The 12,169-nt window shown below is 40.8% G+C and overlaps 1 protein-coding gene across 22 annotated transcripts in view; it reads right to left on the bottom strand.

The window, feature by feature from the left end:
* mical3a (microtubule associated monooxygenase, calponin and LIM domain containing 3a) overlaps positions 1-12,169 on the bottom strand; it is an 83,844-nt gene that overhangs the window by 34,371 nt on the left and 37,304 nt on the right. For 16 of the 22 annotated variants that reach the window (XM_053884499.1, XM_053884498.1, XM_053884500.1 and 13 more), the window contains 14 exons: positions 10,639-10,794; positions 10,298-10,398; positions 9,300-9,557; positions 9,091-9,206; positions 8,114-8,240; positions 7,883-7,976; positions 7,220-7,367; positions 5,348-5,544; positions 5,027-5,145; positions 3,599-3,661; positions 3,340-3,516; positions 2,582-2,683; positions 2,278-2,361; positions 343-453 (listed from right to left, as the gene is read on the bottom strand). In XM_053884499.1, coding sequence (XP_053740474.1) covers positions 343-453; positions 2,278-2,361; positions 2,582-2,683; positions 3,340-3,516; positions 3,599-3,661; positions 5,027-5,145; positions 5,348-5,544; positions 7,220-7,367; positions 7,883-7,976; positions 8,114-8,240; positions 9,091-9,206; positions 9,300-9,557; positions 10,298-10,398; positions 10,639-10,794 — 1,853 coding nt within the window. Of the gene's footprint in view, positions 1-52; positions 116-342; positions 454-2,277; positions 2,362-2,581; positions 2,684-3,339; positions 3,517-3,598; positions 3,662-5,026; positions 5,146-5,347; positions 5,545-7,219; positions 7,368-7,882; positions 7,977-8,113; positions 8,241-9,090; positions 9,207-9,299; positions 9,558-10,297; positions 10,399-10,638; positions 10,795-12,169 lie in introns of all 22 variants that reach the window. The other 6 variants (XM_053884520.1, XM_053884515.1, XM_053884519.1 and 3 more) reach the window with 3 other exon arrangements.

Genomic DNA, 12,169 nt, shown 5'->3' with positions numbered 1-12,169 from the left:
TGAGACTGAACTTTTCACCAAATCCCAACAAGTCTAGTTTCACGCTATATACCCCATACTCCACAGGCATCTCATAGTACTCAAGTTCCTCTTCTGCAGGAGCGCACGCCGCATCCTTCGAGACAGAAGTGAAAGCAAAATGGGTTCAATATAGAATACAGGAGACAATGATTCGCTGCGGCAAATTCTGTATCATATTCCTCTCCTGCATGAAAACAAGCTACAGCTGACAAACACAGTTCAACAGGGCAGCTACAACTACTTTGACACTACTCAATGAGCAGGGTGGCGCCAGACCAGACGCCGACTATGACGGCGAGAGACAAGGATTCTGAGCATCACCTCTGAGTGACGAGGGAGCGAGGAAGTGGAAGAGGAAGAGGGGAGAAGAATGGTTTTCTTTGGGCAGCTCCGAGAGGCCGAGCTCGACACTTGCTCCGCAACACTTCTGGCCTTTGAAAGATGAGTGACAGGGAGAGCAGATGGTCACGTACACGATGATGAAACTGATGATGAGCTCATAAGTTGGAGGCTGACACACTGCTGCAATGTGCAGAACCAGGCAGACAAGACAGCAGCACTACAGCAAACACTGGTTAAACTGAAATCAAACTTAATGGAGTGGATTAATTATCATGGACAAGCAGGTGAAACCCGACAGGCAATATTAATATGGTGATGTGACAATCAAAGTCACTTGTCATTTGGCGTAAGAGTAGGGGAAAAAATACTTAAAGAAAAAAAATGAACAGAAACAGGTTCTTTCGCTGCCTGTTATAAAAACAAAGGTCAAGAAATGGAATATATGTTAGTTAAATAGTTATTATATTAATTATAGTAATACAATTAAAACCAAAATATAATAAATATACATAAATACAAAGTAGTACTTGATTCAATCTTGCATTACATGTGAAATATAATGTGGTTTTATTGAACTTTAAAATATTTAAGTTAAATAAAACTGAACATAACTTTGAAAATATAGCTTATATACATTATTAGATTCTGCTCATTTCCCAACGTGACATCATTTCCAGCAGCCTTTCGATTTGATAGCACATTCCAAAACAGCAGCTAATTAAATCTCTTTTAACCGTCCAGCTTCAAGCTCCAAATCACTTGGTGTGATCAGACGTGATAAGCACACACAACTTTCAAGGCATTGCCAGCAGGAAGAGAAAACAGACGGAGCTGTGCCGAGAGAGCAGCAAAGTGGTGAGACTTATCCGAGGCTGCGGGCCGTCGGATCTTGTTTCGTAGAGTGGGGAGCAAGTGGAGGGGATGCTGATGAAATAGCAAGCTTTTAAGATGTCGGCTGTCAGACAGACGGTAGAATATTGAGGGCAAGTCACAAGAAAGAAGATATTCCTCTGCATTTCTTTCCTCTAAAATGTCTAGGAAATCTATTTTGCATGAAAAACATATTTTGGGGGACAGGTTATGTTGACTGTGATTGCTTTAGTGACATCCACAATTTATGTAGGACGCCGTGAAAGGCAGAAAAATAGTGACAACTCAACAGCATAGGATTAAAACTAGACTAAAATTATAAGTTATATATGATTACATATATTCTATCACTTTTAAAGAGAATTTGCTGCTTGAAATGCAAAAAGAAAAAAAATGAGGTGCATTTCTGGACAGATTTAACAAAAAAAAAAAAACATTTCTACAAAACAACATTAAGTCTTCACCTTTTTCAATTTTAGCTCATTCAAAAATAATACTTAATAATGATAAGCAACTCTGTATTTTGTAATGCTGAGTGTTTTCGATTTAATTCACTCATTGTTTTCGCAATATTCTGCGCTGTTGTTATTGTTGTTATTATTATTAACAAGACATTTCAGTACAAAACTTTCATTGATTTCAAGTGAAATGCTTTTCACAGGCATTGCCTTTGTAATGTTTATTTCTGTATCTATTTCATGCTGGCGTTCATTTGACTTCACTGAGGAAAAGAAATTTGAAACGGCTGAGCACTGAATCATCCAGAAATACTAAGCTGCAGAAGCATGTGACTCTGACGTCACACCAAACAATTTATCATCTTTTACGAAGCGACGACATGAAGCTAATCCTGCCCACTCAACACATAAAGTCTGTTTATTACATCAACATACAGTATGTATTAGGGACTCAAGCTAACATTAAGCTTAGCCCACGGTAAACATCACATCCCTGTAAACTGGGTCTGACTTCAGTAAATGTGAAGTAAAGCGGGGGAGTGAGAGGACTGGGGGAGGACTATCCGGCTATTCTACCGACTCATACCTGCTCCCCTCTGTTGGGCAGCGTTTGACACTTGAGCTGCTCTTTATAGCGAATGCTCAGCTGCTCCTGCTGCTGCGTTCGTCTCTGAAGCGGGACAGAAGTGAGGAACCATGTCACAAAAATGTCACACAGCTATTAAAGTCTCACAGGAAACTGAACAATTCATCTCTCTCAGTCAAAAGTGTGTGGGGGATCCAGTAAAGGTCAACACAGCAGCTCCAGCCATGACACACTACAGGGACAATCGATTAGTGGGTCAGCTCGGGTTATGATCTAAGGATCGGATTTTAGGTCCAACCTTTACCTTTCTCCAAGCCGGGACAGGGGCCAGCCGCAGTGGCTCATTCACTGGGGCAGGGGGTAGAGCAGGGGTCAAAAGGCGGTCCAGATTGGGCAAAGATTCCCCCTTTGAGGTCACATAGTTTTACGATGAACAGAAAGAAGCCAAAAAAGTCATGCAAGGCACCGAGACAGGATCCATGGAGGGAGGAGAGAGAAACACAAAGAGGAAGTGATTCATGGGAGGATGAAGTCGCAGAGAAATATGTTGACAACTCACAAGGAAATGAGTCAGACAAACAGCAAGCTTAATATAGACAGTGTAAAGCTAAATATATGAACCTGCCACAGTTAACCATTTACTAAGCGGAAAAGACACAACATGTTGTCGAGTTTGTCTCGATGTGATTCCCTATAGATGAAGGAAGCCCCCCCTCAAAATAATAAATCCCAAACTCCATCACATTAAAAGTGGTCGCACTAGCAGAAGGAAAATCAGACCGAAAGAAAACGTCCTGTAACAGAACCAAATCAATGTTGTCTTTCTTTGCTTCGTCAATGACCTCCATTGTTCCTTTCAGTCTTGTAGAAGTTCTCCTTCCAGTCAGCACATCAAGCTCGCCCACATGGACAGGACAATACCAGTCCTGACCAATATTAGCATTTCTGTCACAGCTCATGAATACCGCCTCCTTCAAGTCATCCATCACCCGGTGTCAGCAGCGAGTGAGAGCACCACGTCAGCCGCAGATATCACGATTCCTGAGAGCTTTGAAAGTGTACCTGTCTTTTGAGGCCTGTGTGCTGAGCCGGAGCGTTCTCTTCGAATTTGGCAAGCAGCTGGGTCGCCATGACCTTGACCTTGTTGTGGTTTCCCGCATTGGCCGAGTCCATCTTTTTGTCCGTCAAAAGTGCTGGGACAGTGTTACGGTCTTCACGGCCGACCCTGGACAGCTCCTCCTGCGGGTCAGGGAGATGACATTTAGTGATGTCTCTCATCAAATGCACTGAACCGCACGGGTAACAAGAACACGCTGCTTACTTCTTCAGATTGGCTGGTTTTCCTCCTCTTCCCCAAACTGTCCACATCCTTCTCTTTCTTGTCCTGCTGACAAAAGGAGCGGGTCATTGTTGCAACAATCATGACTTTAAATGTGAGGTAATGTGGCCAAAAAAAAAAAAAAAATGAGGGGGAAGCATGAGCAGTATCGTGACCTCTGTTGAGGTCGTCTGTCTATGACAACTCATCGCTATAGTTCCAGTTGAAAGGTGGACCTTCTTCTCGCAACAATGTGACTCAAAAGTAGCCATTTTAAATTCACTGCATGACCAAACCACCAGAGCACTGCAGAACCCCCCCATGTTATGAGGTCAGGGGTCATGGTTACAAACACACAATGACTTGTACAGACATAACATTCCAAAGTTTTAGAATAACTTCCATCCAACTTCGAAATGTTCCACCAAAATGCAGCATATGGTCGGAAAATATTTGGGTTGCTGTTCCACAAGTTGTTTTGAAAAGCTAAATCAAGAACTGTCATAACCACACTAAGAAGAAATCCGTCTATTCCTCCAGTCAAAACAATAGAGACATGCAATCTGAAAAGTGCATCTTTTTAGTTAAGACATTTTCATCCCAACAGTGTCTTCAAGACAATTTTGGAATTCACAAACACTCCAATTAATATCATGTGCGATCACAGTTTGCCATTCCAGTTTTCTATGGAGCATGATAATTTGTCAGCAGTCTTCTCAGCATCAAAAATAAGCAACGGGTGCACAACTCACGTGCTTCAGTGACTTCAGAAACAAAATTGACAAAGAGAAACTGCACCCGATGTCACATTGAACTTCATTAATACGTGGAGAATCAACTTCGACAGCGTTGATACCAAGCAAGGAGTTGTTCCGATCATGTCTATTTTCTCGCTGTTTAGTTTCTTACTTAGTAATAATAATAATAATAATAATAAGGAGGCAAAATAATGTAAAGCAAAACACATAAAATTCAAAAATATTTTACAGTTAATCCTCACTTGCCGTCAAACATCTAACTTTTATTGTGCGCGCAGAATAAGTATATTTTAAGAAGTATTTTAAGAACACCTTCTGTGCTTGGAGTTTATCCATGTTTCCTCTAAACCCACCACAATGCAGAATTGCATCTCTTAAAAGAGAGAAAATCACTTTCAACTGTTATTGACTGAAACAAGACGAAAAGTTCATTTGTTTTCAGCGACTAAGACTAGACCAAAAAGCCATGGATGACAGACTGAATTGACATTAAAATTCTCAGACTTTTGGTTGCCTAAAATGAGACGAGACTAAAAACAGTACGGTCGTAACTAAATCTTTAAAAAATAAAATAAATGTCCGCAAAACACACAGACTAGACTAAATAAGACGGCCCCCGAAATCAACACTATTTGCATCCAACACAAAAGGAAAGAAGGATCCCTCTGCTCACCTTGGGATTGCGCTTCCTGGAAATGGCAATACTCTGACCAAGCTTACTGAGGAAGGAGATGGGCGATTTGGTGCTGGCTATCAGTGCTGCCTTCTCCTCGGGACTCAAATTGTGGTTATCTGCGAGAAAGATGAAATAATATTTGATTATATGCCCTTTATTAAAGGCCCAAAAATGAAAATAACACAACAACAGAGGATGTGTTTGCTAACCCTGAGCAACCAAGTTGCTCTAAAAGAGGTAAAAATGATTTAAATCATCAGCTTTTGAGAACAGATTTACTGTATGTCAAATGTGCTGAAGTGTAGAACCGCATCTCACCGCCAGGTGGTACTGTGTCCTTAAACATCTCGTAGAACTGGCTGAGGTACATGACCATGGAGAGTTTGTCAGGCTCCACCACAGAAGACATCTCCTTGCCAGTCATGCAGGGGGAGATGCCAAATTCTCTCTCTGCCACGTCGAAGCCCAACTGGTTGTTCCTCTCCTGGTCTCGCTCGTCCAGCGAGTCAAAGTCACTGTGGAAGGAGATGATAGTGAGAAGGAGAAGGCACACATAGAAGGTCTTAACCATTCTACATGCAGAATTGGTTTTTTTTTTATATAAATATTTAAAAAATATATAGAAATATTTCGTTGGCTCCCTGACTGACCAGCAAACAAAGAGAATAGAGACATTTTGAAACAAAAACTATTTAAAAACAATCGAATATAATCAGATTAGAATTTATAGATATATTACTTTAACTTTTCTGCATTTTTTAAGTAAAGCAATATCATTCATTATAATTCCTGAATTTAACTTTTTTTTTTTTGCTTGGTTTACGCGATAAAGCATGAGCTTCTCCCCCCCACACACGCTGCTCCTCAGAAGCATCTCTCCCAGCACCCCATCCCCGCCCCACATTCCCCGACAACAAAACAACCACTCCTCCGCTTGGTAAAGGTCAACAGACGCTAATAGCTCGTAATGTAAATTGCCACTTCGCCTCCAGAGAGCGGCAAAGTACATTGGAGCACAGCTGATGGAGATAGTGGTGGTGTTAATATGTCTGTGTCAGAGGGAGCTCAGCGGGAAGGGGGGGTGATGGGGCTCCCTTAAGGGACCTGCAAGACCATTTTAAGTCCTATATGTCACCACATTAACCGTGATTTACACCACAAACGCAAAGAGGGAGACAATAAACATCATTTGTAACCAACCCTTTGCTATAAAGATGAGTCACTCCAGTTAATGGTTTCAAGGCTGTTTAAGGAAATTTAAAACGCACATGAGAACTTGTAAAAAAAAAAAAAAAAAAGAATATATATATATATATAAGATGTGAGGAGTTCATGATTCACGTTCAGAACATTGCCCAGTCTGTTTCATGAGTCATTCTCCATGGTGGTGTTCAGAACTAGTTAAGAAGTGATCCTCATGCACCACTGACAGACAGCACCACTGTACCTGCGGCCTCTGCACTGTATGAATAAGATCTGTTTTCTTTAAATTAAATTTAGTGGGTGTGGCTAATATTCCGGTAGCTAGTGAAAGAGGAGTGAGCTAAGATCACCTCAGCGCCACAAAGGTACTGTTTACACCAAGAAGAAAATGAAAGAATTTTTCAGTGTTTATTGTCAGATGGAGTGTTCATGCACATAAAGTTGCAGCCTGAAGAAAAAACACAGCCACACATTGCCACAACTTTTAAAAAAAGAGACTCAGAATGGAAACTTTCTGCAATCATACCGGCTTCATTGCTGCGTACACTGGAAACAGTGTCAGTCTTGGGATACTTTATTTTGTATCCCACCTTTACTTTTAATTAAGTAGAGAAAACTAGTTCATATTTACAGTGATTCTTAGACATCTGACTTTGATTTAACGCTTATTGAGAGCACTTGCTTTGACCACATAACAGCAGGGGAACATATTCTCACAACAGTGACCTGAAAGAATTAGTACCACCCCATTAACCGAAGATAGAATACCATAAAACGATGACAGAAATGAGTGTATGTAAGAGAGAGATTGAAATGGTGATGATGAAAATTTTAAAAGCTTTATATCAGGTAGACAGAAATTCTGACAGGAACAAAAATTCTTCCAAATAAACATACTGCATTCAACACCACAGCAGTGACGGCTTTACATCTCGATCTGCTGAACTAATAACCCACAAATTTGACATGCTGTGCATTGATACTCACATGAGATCAGGTCTGTATCTGTGGATGAGTGCACAAAGGGCCAGCCCACTCTTCCAAGACATGGTCAGGTCTCTGACATTTACGTTCCTGTAGCCCTCTGTTTGACGCTGGCACCAGTTGAGCAGTTTACTGGACCGGGCTATGGATTCTGATGCGGTAGAAAGAGAAAGAAAGGCTTTACAGCAGCTCAAATGAGAACTAAAATGAGGCCTGGAAACTTTATAAACTGGGAAGGGATCTGGTCCTCATGTTGGTCATAAAGTTTTTCATCCGTGGTCTCGTCGTGTTAGTGCCACGGCTAACCACCCGTTGGGGAAAATTCAATGTAAACTGTGAGGCATAAAACTTTGACTTGACTAACAGACAATATAAATTAGATGTTAGAGACAAATTGATAAAACTGGAAGACAATCATTTGTCATTTATTACTGAGTTAGTGTATAAAGTATTAGATCCATCATTTCACTCTTTACGTTAATTTAAACAGGCAACTGCTGGTTTAAACTGTAAGGAGCCCTTGTGGAGGAACACCATGCACTCAGGCTTTTGTTACCTTGCAGCTGCTTGTCAAGCAGAAAATAGTCTGAAGTAAAAATAATAATAATTCAGAAACAAAGCTCAACTCAGAGCCAAAGAGGACATCTCAAAAGAAATGATACAAACCATTCCTGGCCAGCTTTGGTGTGGATGCGTTGATGACATTCTCGATTTCAATGCGCACTTCCCTCGACTCCCCCGTGTCGACCAGGTGGCGCACCTGCCATGAGTCATGACCAAACACAAATATTCATCTAACTGAACCTAGAATCCAGCATTTCAAAGTAATACTTTTTAACAGAACTGCAATGAAAATTTGAAACTGAATGTCTTGCACTTGTCGGCTTCAGATCTCACCTGGCTCGGTTTGAGGAAGTTAAGGCTGATGTTGGGGTAGCGTGTAGTTGGATCCACACTGTAGTGACTGAAGTTCTTGCTGACGTTTTCGGGCGTAGTCTGGGGAAGGAGACGATAAATACTTTCCCTGCGAAAGGAGACAAAGTGGATCATGAAAAGCTCAATTAAAAGGCCCTGCGTAAAATCTACTTTCATAAAAGCAGATGCTGTTATTACCGGTGGATATAGATAAAATCAATCTTATTAAGTATAGGATTATAATGAATTAATTGTGATTAATCACATTTGGATATTTGACACCAGAATGACCACATTTAAGTTGAATCGGCACAGTCTTTTTTAGTCTACTTTTTTGTCTCCTTCATCAAGGAACACAGTGAAAAAATATCACCAGTGAAAGAAAGTTTATATGCAAAAAGGATGACGAAAAACATCATTGTCAGAGATAAAATCAATTTAAAAAAAAGTACTACACAACACTGAAGAAAAACACTGCAGTACAACAACTGTGAAACCTCTGTAAAAAAAAAAAAAGCACGCAGGTGAGTTAATATTACCGCCAATGAAACATTTGAGAAATAATTATTTCTTATACAAGAAACACCATCAAGAAGATAAAACATCCGGGCAAAATAATAAGTATCAAAATAAAGTGTTTGATAAAAGAAGAGAACAGGCTTTTAGAAAAGCTGCTCCAACTATGATGTAAAAACGTGTTTTCATTTTTAGCAAAAAGACATGAGAATCACAGCAAAGTATTGAAGTCGCATTCCATTCACTTCTCATGAGAGACTCTTATCCTATTAGTTGGAGCAGAGGTGGGACCGACGCTGCAAATCACTTTTCCTAGTAAAGCACTTGGAGATTAGAAGGTGTGTTTAAAGAGCCGAAACACTGGATGTGTCTTCTTTTGGGTGTGGGTGTAGGACAAAGTAGAGAGTGTGTGTGTAGTGTGGTATCAGGTTTATCACTCTCACCTCTCAGCCAGCACCTCCAGAGGGGTTTTTCCTTGCGCCCAGCTCTTCACCATCCAAGCAGAGTCCATGGCTGCCAGGAAACCTCGAGCGATGCCAGTGCCCATGGGCCAGAAAGGCTAGAGACAACAGGACCACATTCAGCAACCAAATAGGGCCTTGGAAGCAAAACAAAGTAACTAGGACAAAGAGTGTGTTCGTGTCCCCCGCACCTCCAACAAGCTGTCTCCCACGAGCGCCACCAGCAACTTGTGGCCGTTGCGCTGGCGCACCATGGCGGCGTTTTCGGACGCGTACATGCAGGTGAAGTCAAACATGGCCACATCAGGCTGACCGTAGTGGTTGATGGCGAAGTCCAGGGAGGGCAGCTGGTGGTTGGTGGAGAAATCCGCAGCTTCTCTGGCGTAAGACAACAGCGCCATCTGGTCCACGTTAGCTCTCGATAGCAGCATTTCGGTGTCAGCATAGTCCTGCAGGACAGAAAAGCAACAATAGTTCAGTAGCTAAACAAACAATTCTTAAGTTGTTTTCCCTTATGAATTTGTGATAGAAAAAGAAATTGCTTCCACGCAGTCACATTTTTGAGTTTACAGTGAAGCAAAAAGAAAAAGATGAAATAAAATGTTTTCAAAACATGTTTCCCAGACTTTTTATGCATCTCATTACAGCCGTTAAACCAAAATATTACATTGTTTTTCCACACCTAAGTTCACATTAGGGGAATATTATCAAAGAACATTGTTAGAGAGAAATTCCAGTTATATTGGGGAGATATTTTTGCAGCTCTGGTGGGTAATTCCACTGCCTTGAACTCCACAGGTTTATTTCTATTTCTTATTATTACTGCATATTTTCCTGACTGCACATAATCATAACACAGTCACACATGTATCTACGTGCAGTCAGACATGTGAAAAAGGTCTTTTCCGCTTTTCCTGTGGAAATTATCCAGGAAAGGAAACTGGCAGGAGACAAACACTCGAGCAAGTGTGCTTGACTTGGCGGTGGTTTCCTGACCAACGTTGGCTTGGTCTGACCATTAGGCCAGACAGTGAGAAAAACACTGGGCGGGTGAATACGATGAAAAATTAAAGAGAAGAAAAACAAGGCACAGGTTCTGGGAATGGTCACTGCGTGCATGTGTGTGTGTGTGGCGGAGATTAACTGAAAAGCACTTGCGAGCACTCGCTCCATCCCTTTGATCACTCACATGCAGAATGACTCCTTTCTCCAGCAGACTCTGCTTTTTGGCCGTCATCACAAAATAGTGCGTGTCATCCTTGTAGTAGACAATGTTTTCCAGGTCAATACCTAAAAAGAGCCACAAAGACACGCATTGTAACACACAGAATGACAACTTTCCTTATCAAAGAAGACTGCTATCGTCATTAACAGACAGCAATTAGGCGACTGGACGCGCACAAGCTCCGGGAACATTGTCATGTCAGCAACAAACTTTGGCAGAACTGCCTTCTAACCTAATGCTAACTATTTCAATTGGATGCGGTGGATTTTGAGAATGTGAGCAGATGGACACGGGCAATGCCGGACCTGTCGCTTCTCTGAGGTCTTGAAAGAACTTCTGGTTGAAGATGAAGGCCACGCCGCTGATCTCTTCCACCTTGGCCTCCGCTGTCGTGTTCCTGTTGATGAAGTTTGCTGTGATGGCAATGGCAAGTTTGCCACGGAACTCCTTTCGCTTAAACCCTACAGAGAACATAAAGAACATCAATGTTAGAGCAGCGGTCACAGATTTGACACCATCACTATCAGCTGAAGTTGGTCCAAAGATTTCAACCTTTTTGTGTTCTGTTTAAAACTAGCATGAGATCAGTAGCACTTTCCTGAAAATAAAACGAGTGCACATCAATACAATATAAAATGTATTAAAGTTGTAGTACAAACACCGACACTCAAATGTGATGTGCAGATAAAAATATCATTTTGCCAACTGTCGTCCACTGTAGCGGCGTTAAGCTTGCTGCTCAATGAATGTTGGCTGTTTTGCTTTTAGCCATCAGCTGCGGCCAGCAGCCTTCAGCTCGGTAATGCGACTCAAACATGTTTTTTTTATATTAAAGCTGCAGACTGAAGCAAAGAGAAGTCCACCAGCAATTCAAGCAACCACCTCTGAAAAAAAAAAAAAACAAGCTCCTTAAGCTTTGCAAATAAACAGAGCTGTGGCAAGTGCCCATAACTTATACATTATAAGGGTTATTTATAAAGCAAAAAACTTGTTTTATTTATTAATTTTTCCATCTACAGTTCAATTATTCATGTTTTTATGCCTTAGTATTTTTTTAATCTATGCAGAATCAAAAACAGTATCAAATATCTTCCTGGTTATCGAGCAGTGTTTGAAATGTTGGTATCACGACAATAATACAATGTATATAAACATTGCTGGCTAATTTTAAGAAAATATTTTTAATTATAACCTTTCTGAGGTAACAATTTTCAATACAACTTGAAGATGTAGAACAAAACCTGCAATGTAGAAACGTTTTCAACATGAGAAGAATTGGGAGTATTTTCTTCCCAAACTTAACCAGGCTAAGCTCAAGTTTTCATATTCGTGCTATAACATAAATTAGACGTTATATGTCGATATAGCAGTAGCATTAGTATCACCATTGTTTACACACCACACAAAAAAGATGAATCATATATTTAAAAGCCAAAGCCCTATTTTAAACTGCAATGACGCATTTATTTCAGATACACACAAGAAGTTCTTATGAGCCTGAAGGTCACAAGTTTAGTGCAAGTTACCCCCTGCCTATTGATTTTAAACGTTTTTTTGCACATTTTAAAAATGGAATTTGACAGTCCATTTGTCAGATAGGTCGCAAACTTCCGTCAACAAATCTCTGCACACATTCAGTGGAAGTCAAAACTACGATGATTTCATTTGTGACTATGGTGGTAAAGCGTGATAAAAGGGAGGATTTCAGCTGAAAAACATCCTCTCATTCAGGGAGGAGTGGTGAATGTTCTTTGCCCAATCAGTTTGCCTGTCACTTTGTGTACAGTATTTTCACTAGCAGCAAATACATGAGTAGACAAAATCGAGAGTGACGTC

The sequence above is a fragment of the Synchiropus splendidus genome, chromosome 14 (genome assembly GCF_027744825.2).
Source record: "Synchiropus splendidus isolate RoL2022-P1 chromosome 14, RoL_Sspl_1.0, whole genome shotgun sequence".
NCBI classification, from domain to species: Eukaryota; Metazoa; Chordata; class Actinopteri; order Syngnathiformes; family Callionymidae; genus Synchiropus; species Synchiropus splendidus.
This window is presented reverse-complemented; position numbering and strand designations above follow the sequence as displayed.